Genomic DNA, 19,794 nt, shown 5'->3' with positions numbered 1-19,794 from the left:
GGAGGAATTTCCTCCCAATATCCCGTCTAAACCCAATCTCCTGAGATTTGAACCCATTTCTCCTTGTCGTGCCTCTCTTGTCGCGCTTGCGGGCGGCGGGGCCGGGAACGGCGCCCGGGGGCAGCGGGACCAACAACGGGCGGTAGAGCGGGGGCTCGGGGCCCGGAACACCGCCCGGAGCCCAGAACAGCGCCCGGGACCAGGAACAGCGCCCGGAGGACAGCGGGAACGGCGGGAGCGGGACCAGCAGGAGGCGGTGGCGGGCGCGGCGGGACCGGTGGCGGGCGGTAGAACGGGGGCGGCGGGGCCGGGAATAGCGATCGGGGTCGGGAACAACGATCGGGGGTAGCGGTGTGCGGGAGCAAGAACTGCGACCGGGACCGGAAACACCGGGCGGGAGCGGGACCAGCGACCGGGACCGGCAACACCGGGCGGGAGCGGCAGTGCGGGAGCGGCACCGCCAGGGGGCGGCAGCGGGGGCGGCGGGAGCGGCAGTGCGGGAACGGGAGAGCACCAAGGGAGGCGGTGGGGCTGTAACAGCGACCGGCGGGGACAGCGACCGGGATCGGGGACACCGGGAACGGGGACAGCGACCGGGAACGGGGACAGCGACCGGGAACGGGGACAGCGACCGGAGGCGGCGGCGGGCGCGGCAGTGGCGGCGCGGGGCCGGCAGGGGGCGGCAGTGGCGGGCGGAGGCGGCGGCGCGGCCCGGCCCGCTCAAGATGGCGGTGCGGAAGAAGGACGGCGGCCCCAACGTCAAGTACTACGAGGCCTCGGACACCGTCAGCCAGTTCGACAACGTGCGGCTCTGGCTCGGCAAGAACTACAAGAAGGTAGGTCCGCGGAACCGCGGGGCCGCCGCCGCCGCCGCCCCCTCCGCCCCGCCGGGCCCGGCCTGTCACGGCGCCGCCGCCGCCATCGCGCCCCCCCCTCCCCTCAGCGGCCCCGGCGGCCGCGCTGAGCCCCCGGCCCCGCAGTACATCCAGGCCGAGCCCCCCACCAACAAGTCGCTGTCGAGCCTGGTGGTGCAGCTGCTGCAGTTCCAGGAGGAGGTGTTCGGGAAGCACGTCAGCAACGCGCCCCTCACCAAGCTGCCGGTGAGAGCCGCGGGGGGACGCGGGGGGACGCGGGGACACCGCGGCCGGGCCCCCTCGGGGCGTGTGGGGGACACGCGTGGACCTGGGGACAAGGCTCAGAGCAGGGACAGTGCCCCGGAGGTGCGGGGATGGATCCTCGTGGCCCCGGGCTGAGCTGGGGAAGAGCCCCGAAGAACGGGGGGACAAAGCCCAGACTGGGGAGAGCGCCTCAGAGACGTGGGGACAGCATCCCTCAGAGCTGGGGACATGGCCCTGGTGGGCAGGGACACGGCTGTGAGCGGGGATGGTGCCCCGAAGGTGCGGGGATGGCCCTGGGATGGGGTCCTGGAGGGACCCAGGGAGGAGCCCAAAAGAAGAGGGGACAAAGCCCTGATTGGGGACAGCACCCCAATATCCAGGGAAGGCATCCCAGTACTCAGGATGTCCCCTCAGTGCCCAGGGACAGAGCCCTGGTGCCTGGGGACAGGGCCCTGCTGAGCAGGGACAAGACCCTGAGCAGGGACAGAGCCCAAAGACCTGGGGACAGCACCCCAGTACCCAGGGACAGAGCCCAGAGACCTGGGGACAGCACCCCAGTACCCAGGGACAGAGCCCAAAGACCTGGGGACAGCACCCCAGTACCCAGGGACAGAGCCCAAAGACCTGGGGACAGCACCCCAGTACCCAGGGACAGAGCCCAGAGACCTGGGGACAGCACCCCAGTACCCAGGGACAGAGCCCCAGCGATTTGGGGACCCCAGGGATTTGGGGACCCAGGGATTTTTTTGACCCTGATGAGCAGGGACCGTGCCCTAAAGGCCTGGGGACAGACCCCAATGACCCTGGGGTGAGGCCCCAATGACCCACAGACAGCACCCCAAAAACCTGGGGACAAAGCTGAGAGGGAACGAGGCCCCAGAGCCCCCCAAAAAGGTCCCAGAGAACAGGGGACAAGGCCCTGAGTGGGGACAGCACCCCAATACCCAGGGACAGCATCTGAGTACTCAGGAACAGAACCCCAGTACTTGGGGACAGGGACAGGGTCCCAGTGAGGTGGGGACAAGGCCTGAATGGGGACAGCATCCCAAAAATGCAGAACCAGCACCCCAAACCTTGGGGCAGGGCCCCAGTGAAAAGGGAACAAGGACCGTGATGACCAGGGACAGGGTCCTGAGCAGGGACCGTGCCCCAGAGACAAGGGGACAGCCCTGGGGATGTGTCCCCAAAGACCTGGGGACAAAGCTCCGAGCAGGGACAGCACCCCAATACCCGGGGACAGCCCCAGTGAAGGGGGGACACGACCCTGAGCAGGGACAGCACCCAAAGCCTCAGGACATGGCCCTGGTGACACCGTTCTGCCTTCGGGTGGCTCGGGGACAGCAGCTGACCATGGACAGCAGCCAGTGACGGTGACAGTGACAGTGGCAGGTCAGGGACACGGCCTGGAGTGCTGGGGACAGTGCTGGGGACCCTGGGACACCATTGTCCCCAAGAACCAGGGGACAATGTCCCCACATAGGGACAGAGCACGGCAAGAACAGCGCCCTGCCAGGAGCATTGTCCCAAAAGGGGACACCCCAAATCTGGGACAGGGCCTCAAACAGGGGACACTGCCCCAAGGGCCCTGGGACAACCCCCAAAGGACCTGGGGACAATGTCCCCACACAGGGACAGAATCCCAAGGACCAGGGGACACTGCCCCAAGGACCCCAGAACAACCCCCAAAGGACCTGGGGACAATGTCCCCACACAGGGACATGTCCCCAACTGGGGACAGTGCTACAACACTGCAGGGACCCCATCCCAGCTTGGGGACAGAGCCCAAGGAGGGGGCACCTGGGAGAGGGGATGGCACCCCAGTGAGGGGACATCACCCTGACAAAGGGATGTCACCCTGATGGGGATGTCACCCAGAGATGGGAATCACAGCCTGGCAAGGGGGTGACACCCATGCCTGGGGATGGGGGACCCCGACAAGGGAGTGGCACCTGATGATGGGATTGCACCCAGACACGGGGATGGCACCCAGAGACGGGGATGGCACCCTGTGAGAGGGTGTCACTCAGATATGGGATGTCACCTTAATATGGGGATGGCACCCTATGAAGGGATGTCACCCCAACAAGGGGATGTCACCCCAACAAGGGGATGTCACTCAGACAAGGGGATGGCACCTAAATGTGGGCATGGCACCCAGACAAGGGGCTGGCACCTAAACATGGGGATGTCACCCCAACAAGGGGATGGCACCCAGACATGGGGATGGCACCCTAACAAAGGGATGTCACCCAGGCAAGGGGATGTCACCCCGAGGAGGAGATGTCCCCCCAGCAGGGCGGTGTCCCTGTCCCCCTGACCCCTCTCCCGTTGCAGATCAAATGCTTCCTGGATTTCAAGGCGGGGGGAGCCCTGTGCCACATCCTGGCAGCCGCCTATAAATTCAAGAGCGACCAAGGATGGTGAGCACCCACCTGCACCCATCGGGGTGGGGGTCCTGGGGGGGGCAGGGGTGGGGGTCCCCTCCAGGGGTGGCCTTGGCCGGGGGTTCCCAGGGTGGGGTGGATGTGGGGCTGTCACCTCCAGAGCAAACAGGCGCTGGGACGTGTCCCCCTCTGTCACTGTGGACCCTGATGGGGTCCAGGCACGTGTCCCACTCCCCCCCCTCCCCAAATTTCGGGTGCTGACGAGGAGACCTGAGCTGTGGCTTTCATGAGAGTCGCTCTTTTCTTCCAATAAGGCGGCGTTTCGATTTCCAGAATCCCTCGCGCATGGACCGCAACGTGGAGATGTTCATGACCATCGAGAAATCCCTGGTGCAGGTAAGAGCCCACAGCCCCCACCCCGGGACCCCCCCCACCGTGTCCCCCCTCCTCAGCTCACAGCTCTGCTCTCCCCCTCCCTCCCCAGAACAACTGCCTGGCTCGGCCCAACATCTTCCTGCACCAGGAGATCGAGCCCAAACTGCTGGGAAAGCTCAAGGACATCGTCAAGAGGCACCAGGTGGGTGGCAGTGCCAGGGTGGGGGGCACGGGGAGGGGGCTCATCCAAGGCCTCACCCCAATATTAACCCTGGATTCATCCCCTGGCTGTCACAGGGCACCGTGACCGAGGACAAGAGCAACGCGTCGCACATCGTCTGCCCCGTGCCCGGGAACCTGGAGGAAGGTGGGTGCTGGAGGGGGGCTTTGGGGGGCTCTGGGGGATCCAGAGGAAGGTGGGTGCTGGAGGGGAGTTTGGGGGGTCATGGGGGGCTCTGGGAGATCCAGAGGAAGGTGGGTGCTGGAGGGGGGCTTGGGGGGCTCTGGGGGATCCAGAGGAAGGTGGGTGCTGGAGGGGGGCTTGGGGGTCACGAGGGGCTTGGGGGGGGGGGGCAGAGGAAGGTGGATGCTCAAGGGGGGTTTGCGGGGTCATGGGGGGCTCTGGGAGATCCAGAGGAAGGTGGAAGTTTGGGGGGTTGTGGGGGGCTCCGGGGGTGGGGCATAAGGTTGGTGGAGGGGGGTTTTGAGGGGTCACAGGGGGCTCTGGGAGATCCAGAGGAAGGTGGGTGCGGAAGAGGGGTTTTTGGGGGGCCATGGGGGGCTGGAGGATCCATGCTCAGCCCGGCCCCTCCGTGTGTCCCTCAGAGGAGTGGGTCCGGCCCGTCATGAAGCGCGACAAGCAGGTGCTGCTGCACTGGGGGTACTACCCCGACAGGTAAAGGGGGGGATGAAGATTTCGGGGACCCCCTGTCCCCCCCCAGATCGCTGTGGGTGCCACTCTGACCCTATCCCCCTCTTCCCCCAGCTATGACACCTGGATCCCGGCCAGCGAGATCGAGGCGTCCGTGGAGGATCCCCCGACACCGGAGAAGCCCCGGAAGGTACCGGGGGGACCTCCAGGTTTGGGGGGGGGCAGCTGGAGCCCCCCTCCCTGGCCTGACCCAGCCGCTCCCCTGCCCGGCAGGTCCACGCCAAGTGGATCCTGGACACGGACACCTTCAACGAGTGGATGAACGAGGAGGATTACGAGGTGACGGACGAGAAGAGCCCCGTCACCCGCAGGAAGAAGATCTCGGCCAAGACACTGACAGACGAGGTCAGAGCCAGCTCAGAGCCCCTCGGGGGGGGGTCCTGGGGGTCTCACCGTGCTCAGCTGGACCCCCACGGTGCTCCCCCAGGTGAACAGCCCCGACTCAGACCGGCGGGACAAGAAGGGGGGCAACTACAAGAAGAGGAAGCGCTCGCCCTCGCCCTCGCCCACCCCCGAGGCCAAGAAGAAGAACGCGAAGAAGGGGTGAGCTGGGGGTGTTTGGGGGGTCTGGGGGTGGGGGAGTTCAGCCCTGAGGATCAGTGGTGATGGGGGGTCTCTCCTTTGGCAGACCCTCTACCCCCTATAACAAATCCAAGCGTGGGCACCGCGAGGAGGAGCAGGAGGACCTGACCAAGGACATGGACGAGCCCTCACCTGTCCCCAACGTGGAGGAGGTCACTCTGCCCAAAACAGGTCGGTGTCGGGGGCAGCAGCCACCCCCTGGGGTCCCCAGCAGTGTGGGAGGGGTCCCCGGGGTGCTCAGCACCACTTTCCCCCCACAGTCAACACCAAGAAGGACTCGGAGTCGGCGCCCGTCAAGGGGGGCACCATGACAGACCTGGGTGAGTCTGAGGAGCCAGAGCAGAGCCCTGGGACCCCCGGCCTGGCAGTGCCCAAACCCACCCCTGTCCTCCCTTCCAGATGAGCAGGAAGATGAGAGCATGGAGACAGCTGGCAAGGTGAGCCTGGGGAAGGTGTTCCCAGCACGGGGGACACTGTTGCTCAATGATCACCTGGTTCTCTGTCATTCCTTGTCCCTCTTTTGGGTACAAAACCGCTCTTTTCTGCCCTTCCCCTCACCCCTGGGGCTGCAGCCGGGGCCCTTGTCTCATCCTGCTGTGGGTGAGGATGATGAAGGGCGCTGAAGGGGCTCCCTTTGCCCATGGGGTGCTGCTCTGTGGGGCAGGACGAGGAGGAGAACGGCACCGGCAGCAAAGGGGAGCAGGCCAAGAACCCCGACCTGCACGAGGACAACGTGACAGAGCAGACCCACCACATCATCATCCCCAGCTACGCCGCCTGGTTCGACTACAACAGGTACAGCCAGCACGGCCGGGGGGTCCCGAGCCGCCCTTCATCACCTGAGGATGAGGAGGCTGCTCCCGGAGCCCTCCCCGAGCCTCTCCTCCCGCAGCGTCCACGCCATCGAGCGCCGCGCCCTGCCCGAGTTCTTCAACGGCAAAAACAAATCCAAGACCCCCGAAATGTGAGGCCAAACCCCCTCTCCCCTGCCTGCCCGCATCCCCCCCGGGGCCGTGCCCGGCGCTGAGCCCCCCCCGTGCCCCCCACAGCTACCTGGCCTACCGGAACTTCATGATCGACACGTACCGGCTGAACCCGCAGGAGTACCTGACCTCCACGGCCTGCCGGCGCAACCTGGCCGGGGACGTCTGTGCCATCATGCGGTGGGTCCGGCTGGGGGCTGGGGTGGCACCCTGGTGCTGCCAGGGGTTTGGTGCTCCTGGTGTTTGGGGGTTGGTTTGGTACCCGCATGCTGCTAGTGGTGCATGCTCGTGGTGTTTTGGGGGTTGGTTTGGCACTCCAGTCCTGACAGGGGGCTGGTGCTGGTGGGGCTGGGAGTCAGCGTGGCACCCCGGGGTTGGCAGGGGGTCAGCGTGGCACCCCAGTGCTGCTGGAGAGAGTCAGTGTGGCACTGTGCTGAGTGGTCAGTCTGGCACTCCAGGGTTGGCAGGGGGTCAGCGTGGCACCTGAGTGCTGCTGGAGGGTCAGTGTGGCACTCCAGGGTCAGCAGGGGGTCAGCGTGGCACACTGCTGAGCGGTCAGTGTGGCACCCTGGTGCTGAGTGGTCAGTGTGGCACTCCAGGGTTGGCAGGGGGTCAGTGTGGTGAGTGGTCAGTGTGGCACTCCAGGGTTGGCAGGGGGTCAGTGTGGTGAGTGGTCAGTGTGGCACCCCAGGGTTGGCAGGGGGTCAGCGTGGCACACTGCTGAGTGGTCAGTGTGGCACCCTGGTGCTGGCAGAGGGTCAGCGTGGCTCCTGAGTGCTGCTGGAGGGTCATCGTGGCACCACAGGGTTGGTGAGGGTCTGGTGCCAGCAGGGTGGTGGCATTGCTGTGGCATCCTGGTGGTGGTGCCAGGGCAGGGGGATTGGTGTGGCATCTGTCACCGGCAAGAATCTGGCACCAGTGGAGCTGACGGCTTGATTTGGCACCCTGGAGGTGGCAGGGGGTCAGTGTGGCACCCCAGGTGTGGCAGGGATCCAGTGCCACTGCAGCAGGGGGATCATTTTGGCACCATGGGGGTGGCAGGAATCTAGTGCCAGTGGCAGTGGGGGGTCCACACCAAAGGTGTGGCACCCTGGCACTGGTGGGTGTCCAGTGCCATGGCACAGGGGTGGTCAGTTGTCACTCTGGCACTGGTGAGTGTCCAATACTGGTGGCACAGGGTGGTCAGTTGTCACTCTGGCACTGGTGAGTGTCCAATACTGGTGGCACAGGGGTGGTCAGTTGGCACCCTGGCACTGGTGAGTGTCCAGTGCTGTGGCACAGGGTGGTCAGTTGTCACTCTGGCACTGGTGAGTGTCCAATACTGGTGGCACAGGGTGGTCAGTTGTCACCATGGCATTGGTGGCTGTCCAGTGCCGTGGCACAGGGTGGTCAGTGTCACACTGCGCTGCCCATGCTGGGTCTGGCAGGCTCTGACCCTCCTGCCACTGGCACAGGGTGGTCAGATGTCACCCTGGCACTGGTGAGTGTCCAGTGCTGTGGCACAGGGTGGTCAGTTGGCACCATGGCATTGGTGGCTGTCCAGTGCCGTGGCACAGGGTGGTCAGTGTCACCCTGGCACTGGTGAGTGTCCAGTGCTGTGGCACAGGACTGGTCAGTGTCACCCTGGCACTGGTGGATGTCCAATACCGGTGGAACACTGTGGTCACTTGTCACCCTGGCACTGGTGGCTGTCCAGTGCCGTGGCACAGGGTGGTCAGTTGGCACCCTGGCACTGGTAGATGTCCAGTGCCGTGGCACAGGGTGGTCAGTGTCACCCTGGCACTGGTGAGTGTCCAGTGCTGTGGCACAGGGTGGACAGTGTCACCCTGGCACTGGTGAGTGTCCAATACTGGTGGCACAGGGTGGTCAGTGTCACTCTGGCACTGGTGGCTGTCCAGTGCCATGGCACAGGGTGGTCAGTGTCACCCTGGCACTGGTGGCTGTCCAACACCGGTGGAACACTGTGGTCACTTGTCACCCTGGCCCTGGTGGCTGTCCAGTGCCATGGCACAGGGCTGGTCAGTGTCACACCGTGCCACCCCGGCTCTCCGCAGGGTCCACGCCTTCCTGGAGCAGTGGGGTCTCATCAACTACCAGGTGGACGCCGAGAGCCGGCCCACCCCCATGGGCCCCCCGCCCACCTCGCACTTCCACGTGCTGGCCGACACGCCCTCGGGGCTGGTGCCGCTGCAGCCCAAGACGCCCCAGGTGGGTGCCGGGGGCGGCCGCCCCGCCCAGCCGCGACCCCCCCCTGCCGCCCCCCGGTCCCCGCGGGGGCCGGGCGCGGGGTGGGGCGGGGGGTGGGGGATGCACAGCTTCGATCCGTGCCTCAGGGCCGGCAGAGCGACGGCGACGCCAAGACGGGCCGCAAGAGCAAAGAGATGGAGGAGCTGGTCAGCGAGACGGTGAAGGGCAAGCCGGAGCTGGTAGGCGGCTCCTTGGGGTCCGTGCCCCCCGCCGCTGGCCGAGGAAGGCTCCTTCCCTCCTCCCCCTCGCATGCCGCCCTGCCCCGGGGAGCAGGGACGCGGCGGGGACACCGTGATGGGGACACCGTGCTGGGGACACCGTGATGGGGACGCCGTGACACGAAGGCTTCTCCGGGACAGCGGGGAGGAGGGGACACGCCGATGTCCTGCCCCGTGGGCCCGGCCCAGCGTGTCCCCTCTCCCCCCCAGCAGCAGCCCACCTCGGCCTCGCAGCAGATGCTGAACTTCCCGGACAAGGGCAAGGAGAAGCCGGCGGACATGCAGAACTTCGGGCTCCGCACCGACATGTACACCAAGAAGAATGTCCCCTCCAAGGTGGGCACCCCCCGGGCCCGGCCCCGGACCCCCGCCCGCCGCCCCTCACCCCTGGTTTCCCCCCGCAGAGCAAAGCCGCCGCCAGCGCCACTCGGGAGTGGACGGAGCAGGAGACGCTGCTGCTGCTGGAGGTGCGTGGGGACCCGAGGGGACATGGGGACAGTAGGGGGATGTGGGGACAGGGAAATGGAGACAGGGATGTGGGGACCTGAGGGGACATGGGGACAGCAGGGGATGTGGGGACAGGGAAATGGAGACAGGGATGTGGGGACCTGAGGGGACATGGGGACAGCAGGGGATGTGGGGACAGGGAAATGGAGACAGGGATGTGGGGACCTGAGGGGACATGGGGACAGCAGGGGATGTGGGGACAGGGAAATGGGGACAGCAGGGGATGTGGGGACAGGGAAATGGAGACGGGATGTGGGGACAAGGGGACATGGGAACAGGGAAATGGAGACAGGGATGTGGGGACCTGAGGGGACGTGGGGACAGCAGGGGATGTGGGGACAGGGAAATGGAGACAGGGATGTGGGGACGGGGCATATAGGGACAGGGGATGTGGGGATAGAGGATGTGGAGACAGGGGATATAGGGACAGGGGATATGGGGACAGGGGATGTGGGGGCAGGGGATATAGGGACAGAGAATATGGGGACAGGGGATATAGGGACAGGGGATATGGGGACAGGGGATATAGGGACAGGGGATATGGGGACAGGGGATGTGGGGGCAGGGGATATGGGGACAGGGGATGTGGGGGCAGGGGATATAGGGACAGGGGATATGGGGACAGGGGATGTGGGGACAGGGCTGCCAGACCCCACTGACCCCTGTCACCCCCCCACAGGCCCTGGAGATGTACAAGGACGACTGGAACAAGGTGTCGGAGCACGTGGGCAGCCGCACGCAGGACGAGTGCATCCTGCACTTCCTGCGCCTGCCCATCGAGGATCCCTACCTGGAGGACTCGGAAGCCTCGCTGGGGCCCCTGGCCTACCAGCCCATCCCCTTCAGCCAGTCGGGCAACCCCGTGATGAGCACCGTGGCCTTCCTGGCCTCCGTGGTGGATCCGCGCGTGGCCTCGGCCGCGGCCAAGTCGGCTCTGGGTGAGACGGGGTGGGCAGGGGGCTGGAGGGGGCCAGGGGAATGGGGATCGGGGGAGAGGGGATGGGGGGAGAGGGGACAGGGATGTGGGGAGAAGGGATGGGGACTATGGGGAGAGGAATGAATCCTATAGGGAGAGGGGATGGGGATGTGGGGAGAGAAATGAATCCTATAGGGAGACAGGACAGGGACTGTGGTGAGAGGGGACAGGGACTATGGGGAGAGGGGACGGGGGTGTGAGGAGAGGGGACAGGTACTGTGAAAAGAGAAATGAATCCTATAGGGAGAAGGCACAGGGACTGTGGGGAAGTGGGTGAGTCCTGTAGGAAGAGGAATTAATCCTATAGGAAGAGGGGAAGAGGAATGAATCCTATAGGGGACTGTGGGGAGAGAGATGGACTGTGGGGAGTCCTGTAGGAGAACAGATGAGTTCTACAGGGAGTTCTGTAGGGAGACAGGATGAGTTTCACGGGAAGTGGGACAAATCCTATAGGGGGTTCTATAGGAGGATGGGATCAGTTCTGGAGGGAGTCCTGCAGGGAAATAGAGTAAGTATTAAAGGAAGAGAAATGTGTTCTTTGGGGAAAGGGATGAGTCCTGTAAAGATTCCTGTAGGAGGATGGAAAGAGCTCTTTGAGGGGTTTTATGGGGAGTTCTCTAAGAGAATGGGATGAGTCCTGTAGGGGATTCTATAGGGAGACAGGACAAGTCTTACAGGAAGAGGGGCAAGTCCTGTAGGACGATGGGGTGAGTTCTGTAGGGAATCCTGCAGTGGGGTGGGATCAGTCTTACGGAGAGAGGGAGATGGGAAGACTTCAGCTGGGAGAAGGGCTGAGCCCTATAGGATGTCCTACAGCCTAATGGGATCAGTCCTACAGGAGATGGGATGCAGAATATGGGGATGAGCCCTATAGGGAAATGGGAAGACTGACAGGGAGAAGGGCTGAGTCCTATAGGATGTCCTACAGGGAACTGGGATCAGTCTGATGGGGAGAGGGATGAGGAACATGGGGAGGCGACCAAGTGCTGTGGAGATTGCTCTGGGGACATGCAACAACTCCCAGGGGGATGGGATGAGCCCAGAACATTCCATAGCCAGCCAGGATGAGCCTGGAGGGGCCGGGCCAATCCCCCCCCCCCCCCCGGGTTTTGCGGGGCTGGGGGACGCAGGGTTGGCTCCGAGGGGCTCCGGGGTTCCCTCTGGGGGTCCCGCTGAGGAATTCTGCCCGCAGAGGAATTCTCCAAGATGAAGGAGGAGGTGCCCACGGCGCTGGTGGAGGCCCACGTGCGCAAGGTGGAGGAGGCGGCCAAGGTGACGGGCAAGGCCGACCCCGCCTTCGGGCTGGAGAGCAGCGGCATCGCCGGCACCACCTCGGACGAGCCCGAGCGCATCGGTCAGAGGGGCCAGGGGCCGGGCAGGGGCTCACGGGGGTCTGGGGTGGGGATGGCACCGGGGTCTGAGCCCGGGTTTGTGTCCCCAGAGGAGAGCGGGGCGGAGGAGGCGCGGGCAGAGGCGCAGCCGGCCGAGGAGAAGAAGGAGGCGAAGGTAAAAGGAGTCCGGGGGTCTGAGGGGAAAAACAGGGCAGGATTTGGGTGCCCACGGGGCTGGTCCTTCCCCAGGAGCCCCGGGATGGCACCGCCGAGGAGGAGGCCAAGGAGAAGCCTGGGGAAACCCCCAAGAAGGAGGAGGACAAGGGGAAGGAGGTGGAGGGCGAGAAGGAGCCCGACAAGGGTGACAGTGACAGCACAGGTGAGGAGGGACCCGGCAGGGCTGGGGGGACGCTGAGCCCCCCACGGCGCTGCTGACACGGCCCCACCTGGCCACAGGGGAGCCCGAGAAGGAGAAGGAGGTGAAGGAGGGGCCCGACGAGGCGCCCAAGGAGCCCCCGGAGCCCGAGGGCGAGCGCAAGGCCAAGGTGGAGCGGGACATCGGCGAGGGGAACCTGTCCACGGCCGCCGCCGCCGCGCTGGCCGCCGCCGCCGTCAAGGCCAAGGTGAGGCCGGGGCTCCGGGCTGTGCTTGGAGCAGGTGGGGACGCTCCAGGTGTGAACTCTGACCCCTCGCCACTGCCCCCTCGCAGCACCTGGCGGCCGTGGAGGAGCGCAAGATCAAGTCCCTGGTGGCGCTGCTGGTGGAGACGCAGATGAAGAAGCTGGAGATCAAACTGCGGCACTTCGAGGAGCTGGAGACCATCATGGACCGCGAGCGCGAGGCCGTGAGTGCCCGCGGGGAGGCCGGCAGCTGCTTGTCCCCACCCCTGCGTGCCCGGCTGACTCCTCCTTGCTGTCCCTCCAGCTGGAATACCAGCGGCAGCAGCTGCTGGCCGACCGCCAGGCGTTCCACATGGAGCAGCTCAAGTACGCGGAGATGCGCGCCCGGCAGCAGCACTTCCAGCACCTGCAGCAGCAGCAGCAGCAGCAGCAGCCCCCGCTGCCCCCCGGGGCACAGCCCCTGCCCGCCGCCGGTGCCCCCCTGGCCCCCGCCGCCCACCCGCTGGCCGCACCGCCCGCCCCCGCCATGGTGGGCCCCGCCGAGCCCGTGGGGCAGCCCCTGCCCGGGGCCCCCCCGCCGCAGCCGCCGCCGCCCCCGGGAGCCCCGGCTGTCCCACACGGTCAGTCGGGGGCTCTGGGGGGTGTGGGAGGGGGATCAGTGGGGAGGGTCTGGCAGTGTTGAGGTGGGTGGGGGTGTCACCAGTGGGGTCTGTGGGCGGTGCTTTCCAAGGGGATTTTGGGGGAGGGTCAGGCTGGTGCTGAGGATTTGGGGATGGGGGTCTCACTGGTGCTCTCCCCATTGCCCCCACATTGAGTGGAGCCTGGATTAGGGTGGGGGTCTCACAGTGCTCTCCCCTCTCCCCCACATTGAGTGGAGCCTGAATTGGGGTGGGGGTCTCAGGGGCGCTCTCCCCCACATTGAGTGGAGCCTGGATTAGGGTGGGGGGTCTCACAGTGCTCTCCCCCCTGCCCCAGCTCTAAGTGATGGCTGAATAAGGGCGGGGGTCTCAGGGGCGCTCTCCCCCACATTGAGTGGAGCCTGGATTAGGGTGGGGGTCTCACAGTGCTCTCCCCTCTCCCCCACATAGAATGGAGCCTGGATTAGGGTGGGGGTCTCACAGTGCTCTCCCCACATCCCCCACATTGAGTGGAGCCTGGATTAGGGTGGGGGTCTCACAGTGCTCTCCCCTCTCCCCCACATAGAATGGAGCCTGGATTAGGGTGGGGGTCTCACAGTGCTCTCCCCACATCCCCCACATTGAGTGGAGCCTGGATAAGGGTCGGGGGTCTCACAGTGCTCTCCCCCCTGCCCCAGCTCTAAGTGATGGCTGAATAAGGGCGGGGGTCTCAGGGGCGCTCTCCCCATTGCCCCCACATTGAGTGGAGCCTGGATTAGGGTGGGGGTCTCACAGTGCTCTCCCCTCTCCCCCACATAGAATGGAGCCTGGATTAGGGTGGGGGTCTCACAGTGCTCTCCCCACATCCCCCACATTGAGTGGAGCCTGGATTAGGGTGGGGGTCTCACAGTGCTCTCCCCTCTCCCCCACATAGAATGGAGCCTGGATTAGGGTGGGGGTCTCACAGTGCTCTCCCCACATCCCCCACATTGAGTGGAGCCTGGATAAGGGTCGGGGGTCTCACAGTGCTCTCCCCCCTGCCCCAGCTCTAAGTGATGGCTGAATAAGGGCGGGGGTCTCAGGGGCGCTCTCCCCCACATTGAGTGGAGCCTGGATTAGGGTGGGGGTCTCAGGGGCGCTCTCCCCCACGTAGAGCGGAGCCTGGATTAGGGTGGGGGTCTCACGGGCGCTCTCCCCGCAGCCCCGGCGCCGTTCCCCGGGCAGCAGCCGCCGCCCTCGCAGAGCCTGGCGGGGACCCTCGGCGGCGGCAGCAGCGGCAGCAGCAGCAGCAGCGGCCACCCCGCCGTGCCCGGTAATGCCACCGCGGCCCTGCCCTTCGGGTTGCCCGCGCCCACCGTGCCCCCGAGCATGGCTAACCCCCCCTGCGAGCCCTTCCCCGCTAACCCGGCCCCCCTCCCGCTGCATGGGGCCCTGGCCAGCAGCATGCCGGGGGTGGGGGGGCTGCCCCCCAACTCCCACCCAGCCGGCCTGGCCCTGCCGCCGCTGCCGGGGGGCTCGGCCGCCGCGCACAGCCCCGCCATCGTGGCCGCCGTGCAGGGAAGCCTCCTTCCCAACCCCGGCCTCCTCGCAGGTGAGAAATTTTTGGGGATGTGGGAGCAGGGGAGGGGCGGGCGGGGGTCGCGCGGAGGGAGGGGAAGGGGCGGCGCTCGCCTGTGCCCCCCCCCGCCCAGCCCGGCCGTGACCCCCGCGCCCCCTCTGTGTGTTCTCTCCCCGCAGACCAAGGTCCCCCCCTGCCGCCGGACCCCATCGTGCCCACCCCCAGCACGGCCACCCCCGTGCCCCCCACGCAGTGAGCCCCGGCCGGGACCCCCCCCGGACGCCGCAGCCCCCCCGGCCCGGCCCCTCCCGCCCCCACAAGGCGCCTCGAAGGACCCTCCCCACGCCCCCCGCCGTCGCCTCCGCCCCTCCCCGCCCTCCTCCGCCCCCAGCTTTGGTATTTTTTTATGATTGTCCCAAATTTTATTTAAGTGTTGGTCTCCCGGGGGGGCCGGGCCCCTGCTCCCCCCGGTTATTTATGAGACAGCTCCGATCCCACCTGGCACATGGGCATTTCCCCCCCCTCCAAAAACCCCACCTCGACCTCCCCTCCCAGCTCCTCCTCCTCCTCCTCCTCCTCCTCCTCCCTTTTTTGGTTTTGTTTTGTTTTTTTGGTTTTTTTTTTTTCCGTTTGTTTCTTTTTTTAAAAAACCAATAAAAATAAAAATTCCAAGTCCCCGGGGCGGGAAGAAGCGGCCTGCTGGTGCTGGGTCTGTCTGGAGGCGGGGTGGGGGGGGGACACACACACGAGGTGGGGGGCACAACGACCATTCGGAGAATTTATTGGATGCTGTGGAGCAATAATTTAGCCGGTGGGGCTGAGGGGGGGCTTGGGGACGTGGTGGCGGTGACAGGAAAATGAGGGGAAAGGCACAAAACTGAGTGAGGAGGGGACAGAAGATGATTTGGGGGGGGGACACAATGATGGGGAGGGGTCTTCAGCCGCTCAGCACCATCCGGACCAGCTCTGTGGAGAGAAGAGAAGGGGGGGGTGAGGAGGGGTCTGCCGGCCCCCCCACCCCAAATCCCGGAGAGAGGCAGGAAAACCAAAAGTCAAAACGGCTGAAGAGCGCAGGGAGGACCCGGCAGCCCCGTGGGCGGGGGGGCTCCTGCAGCCCCCTCCCCAAAACCAGCCCTGGCACGCAGGGGGGGCTCCATGCAGAGGGGCATGCGGGGGTTGGGGGGCACGAGGGGGGCTGCACCAAGGGACGAGAGCACAAACCAGGACCAGGCGGCCTTTTTTTTTTTTTTTTTTTTTCCTTGCATTAAAGAAAAAAAAAATTAAAATAAAAAAAAAGACACCAGGGCAGGAAGAAAAAAAAAGGAAGGAATGGAAAAAAAAAACTGGAAGTAACTGAGGAGGGGGCGGGGGGAGGCGTTACCCCTGCGGCGTCACCCTGACAAGATGTGTCGCACAAAGGCTGGGGGGAAGGAACGAGACATGATGGTCAGGGAGGGAGTGGGGCCGCGGGTGACCCCCCCTGGGACCCCCCCCGGGACCCCCCCGGGACCCCCAGCCCTCACCTTCGTAGTTGATGCAGCCGTTGCTGTCCTCGTGCCCGGCCACGAGCTGCTCCACCTCCTCCTCCGTCATCTTCTCACCTGTGGGACATCCGTGTCACCCTGGGGGGCTGGGGGGGACACTCCGGGGGTCCTGGCTGGGGAACCCCTGGGACCCTCAGGGCACCTAAACCCCCACCCTGGCAGCACCTTTGGGACCCCTGAGGTACCTCCAGGACCCTCAGGGCACCTAAACCCCCACCCTGGCAGCACCTTTGGGACCCCTGAGGTACCTCCAGGACCCTCAGGGCACCCAGACCCCCCCCTGTGTCAGCAGCACCGAGACCCCCAGAGCACCTGGACCCCCTCATCAGTGTCTCCAGGAGCACCAAGACCCCGGGACACCCCAATGTCAGCACCTCTGGGACCCCCAATGCACCAGAACCCCCCCAATCTCAGCACCTCCAGGACCCCCAACCCACTGGGACCCCCCAGACCCCCCCACCTCAGGACCCCACACCCAAATCCCGAGGATCCCACACCTCGGGTGCTCCATTCCCCAAGCCCTCCAGAACCCCCCTCTCCTTTCCCATATCCTGGTGGCGACCCCAGGGGTCTGGGGGCTCGCAGAGGGGGCCGGGGGCTCACCCAGGGTGACGAGGACGTGGCGGATCTCGGCCCCCATGACGGTGCCGTTGCCCTCCTTGTCGAACACCCTCAGCCCCTCCACGTAGTCCTCGAAGCAGCCCTGGTCCTTGTTCTTGGCGATGGTCTGCATCATGGGCAGGAACTGCTCGAAGCTCAGCGTCTTCACGTTCATCTCTGCGGGGACAGGGAGCGTGGCTGGGGGTCCTGGGGGTCCTGAGGGGGCGGGGAAGGGGGGGGATCCCTCCCCCAACTCACCATCGCTCTTGGGGTTGCCCAGCACCTTCATGACCTCGGCGTTGGTGGGGTTCTGGCCCAGCGCCCGCATCACGTCCCCGCACTGGCTGTACAGGATCTTCCCGTCGCCCGTGCGGTCGAAGAGCTGGAACGCCTCCTTGAACTCTGCCGGAGCCCCCCGGGTCAGCGTGGGACCACCGGGAACCCCCCGGTCAGTGTGGGACCACCGGGACCCCCCCGGGTCAGTGCGGGACCACCGGGACCCCCCCGGTCAGTGTGGGACCACCGGGACTCCCCCGGTCAGTGTGGGACCACCGGGACGCCCCCGGCCAGTGCGGGACACCAGGGCACCAGGACCCCCTCCGGGTCAGCACGGGACCACCGGGACCTCCCGGGTCAGTGTGGGACCACCGGGACCCCCCGGTCAGTGTGGGACCACCGGGACCCCCCCGGGTCAGTGCGGGACCACCGGGACCCCCCCGGTCAGTGTGGGACCACCGGGACTCCCCCGGTCAGTGTGGGACCACCGGGACTCCCCCGGCCAGTGTGGGAACACCGGGACTCCCCCGGCCAGTGTGGGAACACCGGGACCCCCCGGGTCAGTGTGGGACCACCGGGACCCCCCAGTCAGTGTGGGACCACCGGGACTCCCCCGGCCAGTGTGGGAACACCGGGACCCCCCAGTCAGTGTGGGACCACCGGGACTCCCCCGGCCAGTGTGGGAACACCGGGACCCCCCGGGTCAGTGTGGGACCACCGGGACGCCCCCGGCCAGTGCGGGACACCAGGGCACCAGGACCCCCTCCGGGTCAGCACGGGACCACCGGGACCTCCCGGCTCAGTGTGGGACCACCGGGACCCCCCGGTCAGTGTGGGACCACCGGGACCTCCCAGGTCAGTGTGGGACCACCGGGACCTCCCGGGTCAGTGTGGGAACACCGGGACCCCCCGGTCAGTGTGGGACCACCGGGACCACCCGGTCAGTGTGGGACCACCGGGACCCTCCCTGTGTCAATGTGGGGGCACCGGGGCATCAGGACCCCCTCCGGGTCATCACAGGGACACCGGGACCCCCCCGGGTCAGTGACCCAGGGACCCCACACCCACCGGGACCCCCATGACAGCAGCACCGGGACCACCGGGACCCGCCCCGTGTCAGTCGTGCAGGGACCCCAAACAGCCCGGGACCCTCCCTCAACAGCCGTGACCACCGGGGCACCGGCACGCCCAGGGCACCCCGACCCCCGTGTTAGTACAGCCGGGACCCCCTGTGACAACACCGCGACCCCCAGAGCACCGGGACCACCGAGTCAGCACTGCCGGGATCCCCCGGGACACCGGGACCCCCATGTCAGCACCTCCGGGACCCCCGACACACCGGGACCACCCCCGCCACCCAACACCTCGGGGACCCCAGAGCCGCATCCCCGGGACCCCGCACCCCTTCAGACCCCCCCCCTCTCCGGCCGCGGGTCGGGTTTCGCTCCCCGGTAGGATCCGGTTTCCCGTTGGGATCCGGTTTCCCGGTGGAACCCGACGCCAGCCGGGATGCAGGTCGGGCCCCCGCCCTCGGGATGCTGCGTGCCCGATGGATCCCGGAGGACCGGGAGGAGCCCGGCGGGTCCCGGGGAACCGGGAGCGCTCAGGAATCCACCGGCCCCGCCCCGCAGGAATGCGCGGCCGGCGCGCGCCATGCCCATATAAGGGCAAATTGCGCAGGAGGGGCCCGAACCCCCCCGGTCCCGGTTCCTGTCCCGGTTCCTGTGCCGGTTCCTGTCCCGGTCCCGCACCCCCGCTCCGGCAGCCCCCGGTCCCGCAGCCCCCCATCCCCCGGTACGAACGGCCCCGCCCGGGCCGGACTTTGCCCCGGGAAAGGCCCCGCCCGAGGCCGCGCAGGAAGCGCCGGGGGCGGCGGGGCCGGGCCGGGGGGGTCCCTTCGGCGGGCCCCGAGCTTGGGGGGCTCCGCTCCCGGTGCCCGGTGCCGGTCACTCACCCGCGGTCTGCTCCTCCGAGAAGTCGCACTGCGGGAAGAGCGCGGCGGTCAGCGGGCACCGGCGGCGGCACCGGCGGCGCCATCCCCCGCGGATGGAGCGGCCGCCCGCGCTCGGTGCCCGCCCGGTGCTCCCGGTGCCTCCCGCGCCATCCCCGCCCCAACCTCTCCCCGGTGCGACCCCCGCCCCGGCACCCCCGCGCCGCCCCGCCCGCGCATCCCCCGCCCCGCCCGCCGCTCCCGGGCCCGGTGCCCGTCCTGGTGCCCGTCCCGGTGGCCGCTCCCGGTGCCGATGCCCGGTGCCGGTGCCCGGTGCCCACCATGGCGGCGGCCGCTCCCGTCCGTTCCTGCGCGCTCGGGCGTCACCGCGCGGCTGCGTCACGGCGGTAATGAGGGTGTTAATTATTCATGAGGGGGCGGGGCAGGGCGGGAACACGCCCCTTTCCCGCGTGGGATGTTTTGGCTATAGATGGGCACGGAGCTGTCGCCCCCACCCCCCACGGGGACACCCCAGACCGAGGGGGACACCCCCCCCCCCACGGGGGACAACGCCCGGGGACCCCCCCCCCACGGGGGACGTCACACGGGGACACCCCAGGGCCACACCCAGAGGAGGGACATCACACGCGGAGGTCACCCGCGACTGGACACCCCAGGGGACACCTCAGGGAGGTCACTCGGTGTCTGGAACCCACGGGGGACACCCACAGGGACACCCCCACGGGGGACATCACACCGGGGGACACCCACAGGGACACCCCCATGGGGGACATCACACGGGGACACCCCGCGGCCACACCCCAGGGAGGTCACCCGCGAGTGGACCCCACGGGGGACACCCCGCGGGGGACACCCCAAGGACCACCCACCCCCTCAGGGGACACCCCCATGAGGGACACCCAGCCCCCGCTCCCCACAGAGGACAACCCCAAAAGGACACCCCAAGGACCCCGCTTTGGGGACACCCCGCTCTCCA

At 66.9% G+C, this 19,794-nt stretch overlaps 2 protein-coding genes across 7 annotated transcripts; one reads left to right on the top strand and one right to left on the bottom strand.

Annotated features, from left to right (window-relative positions):
- The first annotated feature begins 705 nt into the window (after positions 1–705).
- SMARCC2 (SWI/SNF related, matrix associated, actin dependent regulator of chromatin subfamily c member 2) lies at positions 706–14,797 on the top strand. 5 transcript variants are annotated; one of them, XM_053967416.1, is made up of 29 exons: positions 706–836; positions 981–1,100; positions 3,453–3,538; positions 3,817–3,898; positions 3,987–4,079; positions 4,175–4,244; positions 4,703–4,772; positions 4,863–4,938; positions 5,022–5,153; positions 5,236–5,351; positions 5,437–5,561; positions 5,651–5,710; positions 5,790–5,827; positions 6,055–6,185; positions 6,283–6,354; positions 6,440–6,553; positions 8,428–8,581; positions 8,707–8,799; positions 9,049–9,174; positions 9,243–9,305; positions 10,025–10,283; positions 11,514–11,675; positions 11,763–11,827; positions 11,902–12,031; positions 12,109–12,275; positions 12,362–12,496; positions 12,577–12,892; positions 14,091–14,480; positions 14,627–14,797. In XM_053967416.1, exons 1-29 carry the CDS (start codon positions 726–728, stop codon positions 14,701–14,703), a joined length of 3,633 nt encoding a protein of 1,210 aa, XP_053823391.1. In that variant the 5' UTR covers positions 706–725; the 3' UTR covers positions 14,704–14,797. The 5 variants fall into 5 exon arrangements, with proteins under 5 accessions (XP_053823391.1, XP_053823390.1, XP_053823387.1 ...); XM_053967415.1 differs by having other exon boundaries at positions 11,514–11,827; positions 14,091–14,201; XM_053967412.1 differs by having other exon boundaries at positions 11,514–11,827.
- Positions 14,798–15,211: 414 nt separating this feature from the next.
- Positions 15,212–19,218, bottom strand: MYL6 (myosin light chain 6). Of its 2 annotated transcripts, XM_053967699.1 has the most exons (7): positions 19,139–19,218; positions 18,822–18,849; positions 16,850–16,993; positions 16,595–16,768; positions 15,971–16,048; positions 15,829–15,867; positions 15,212–15,413 (listed from the first exon to the last, which is right to left on the bottom strand). In XM_053967699.1, exons 1-6 carry the CDS (start codon positions 19,139–19,141, stop codon positions 15,839–15,841), a joined length of 456 nt encoding a protein of 151 aa, XP_053823674.1. In that variant the 5' UTR covers positions 19,142–19,218; the 3' UTR covers positions 15,212–15,413; positions 15,829–15,838. The 2 variants fall into 2 exon arrangements, with proteins under 2 accessions (XP_053823674.1, XP_053823675.1); XM_053967700.1 differs by lacking the exon at positions 15,829–15,867.
- Positions 19,219–19,794: the final 576 nt, after the last annotated feature.

Source organism: Vidua chalybeata, chromosome 30 (assembly GCF_026979565.1).
Source record: "Vidua chalybeata isolate OUT-0048 chromosome 30, bVidCha1 merged haplotype, whole genome shotgun sequence".
NCBI classification, from domain to species: domain Eukaryota; kingdom Metazoa; phylum Chordata; class Aves; order Passeriformes; family Viduidae; genus Vidua; species Vidua chalybeata.
The sequence above is the reverse complement of the archived record's forward strand: the minus strand, read 5'-3'. Positions and strand labels throughout refer to the sequence as shown.

Coding starts and splice junctions, on each gene's coding strand:
- SMARCC2 (XM_053967412.1), top strand. CDS start 726: ATGGCGGTGCGGAAGAAGGACGGCGGCCCCAACGTCAAGTACTACGAG. Junction 6,355..6,439: donor AAATCCAAGACCCCCGAAAT/GTGAGGCCAAAC, acceptor TGCCCCCCACAG/CTACCTGGCCTACCGGAACT. Junction 9,306..10,024: donor AGACGCTGCTGCTGCTGGAG/GTGCGTGGGGAC, acceptor ACCCCCCCACAG/GCCCTGGAGATGTACAAGGA.
- MYL6 (XM_053967699.1), bottom strand. Junction 16,994..18,821: donor CTCGGAGGAGCAGACCGCGG/GTGAGTGACCGG, acceptor GGGCTCCGGCAG/AGTTCAAGGAGGCGTTCCAG. Junction 16,769..16,849: donor GGGCAACCCCAAGAGCGATG/GTGAGTTGGGGG, acceptor CTGTCCCCGCAG/AGATGAACGTGAAGACGCTG.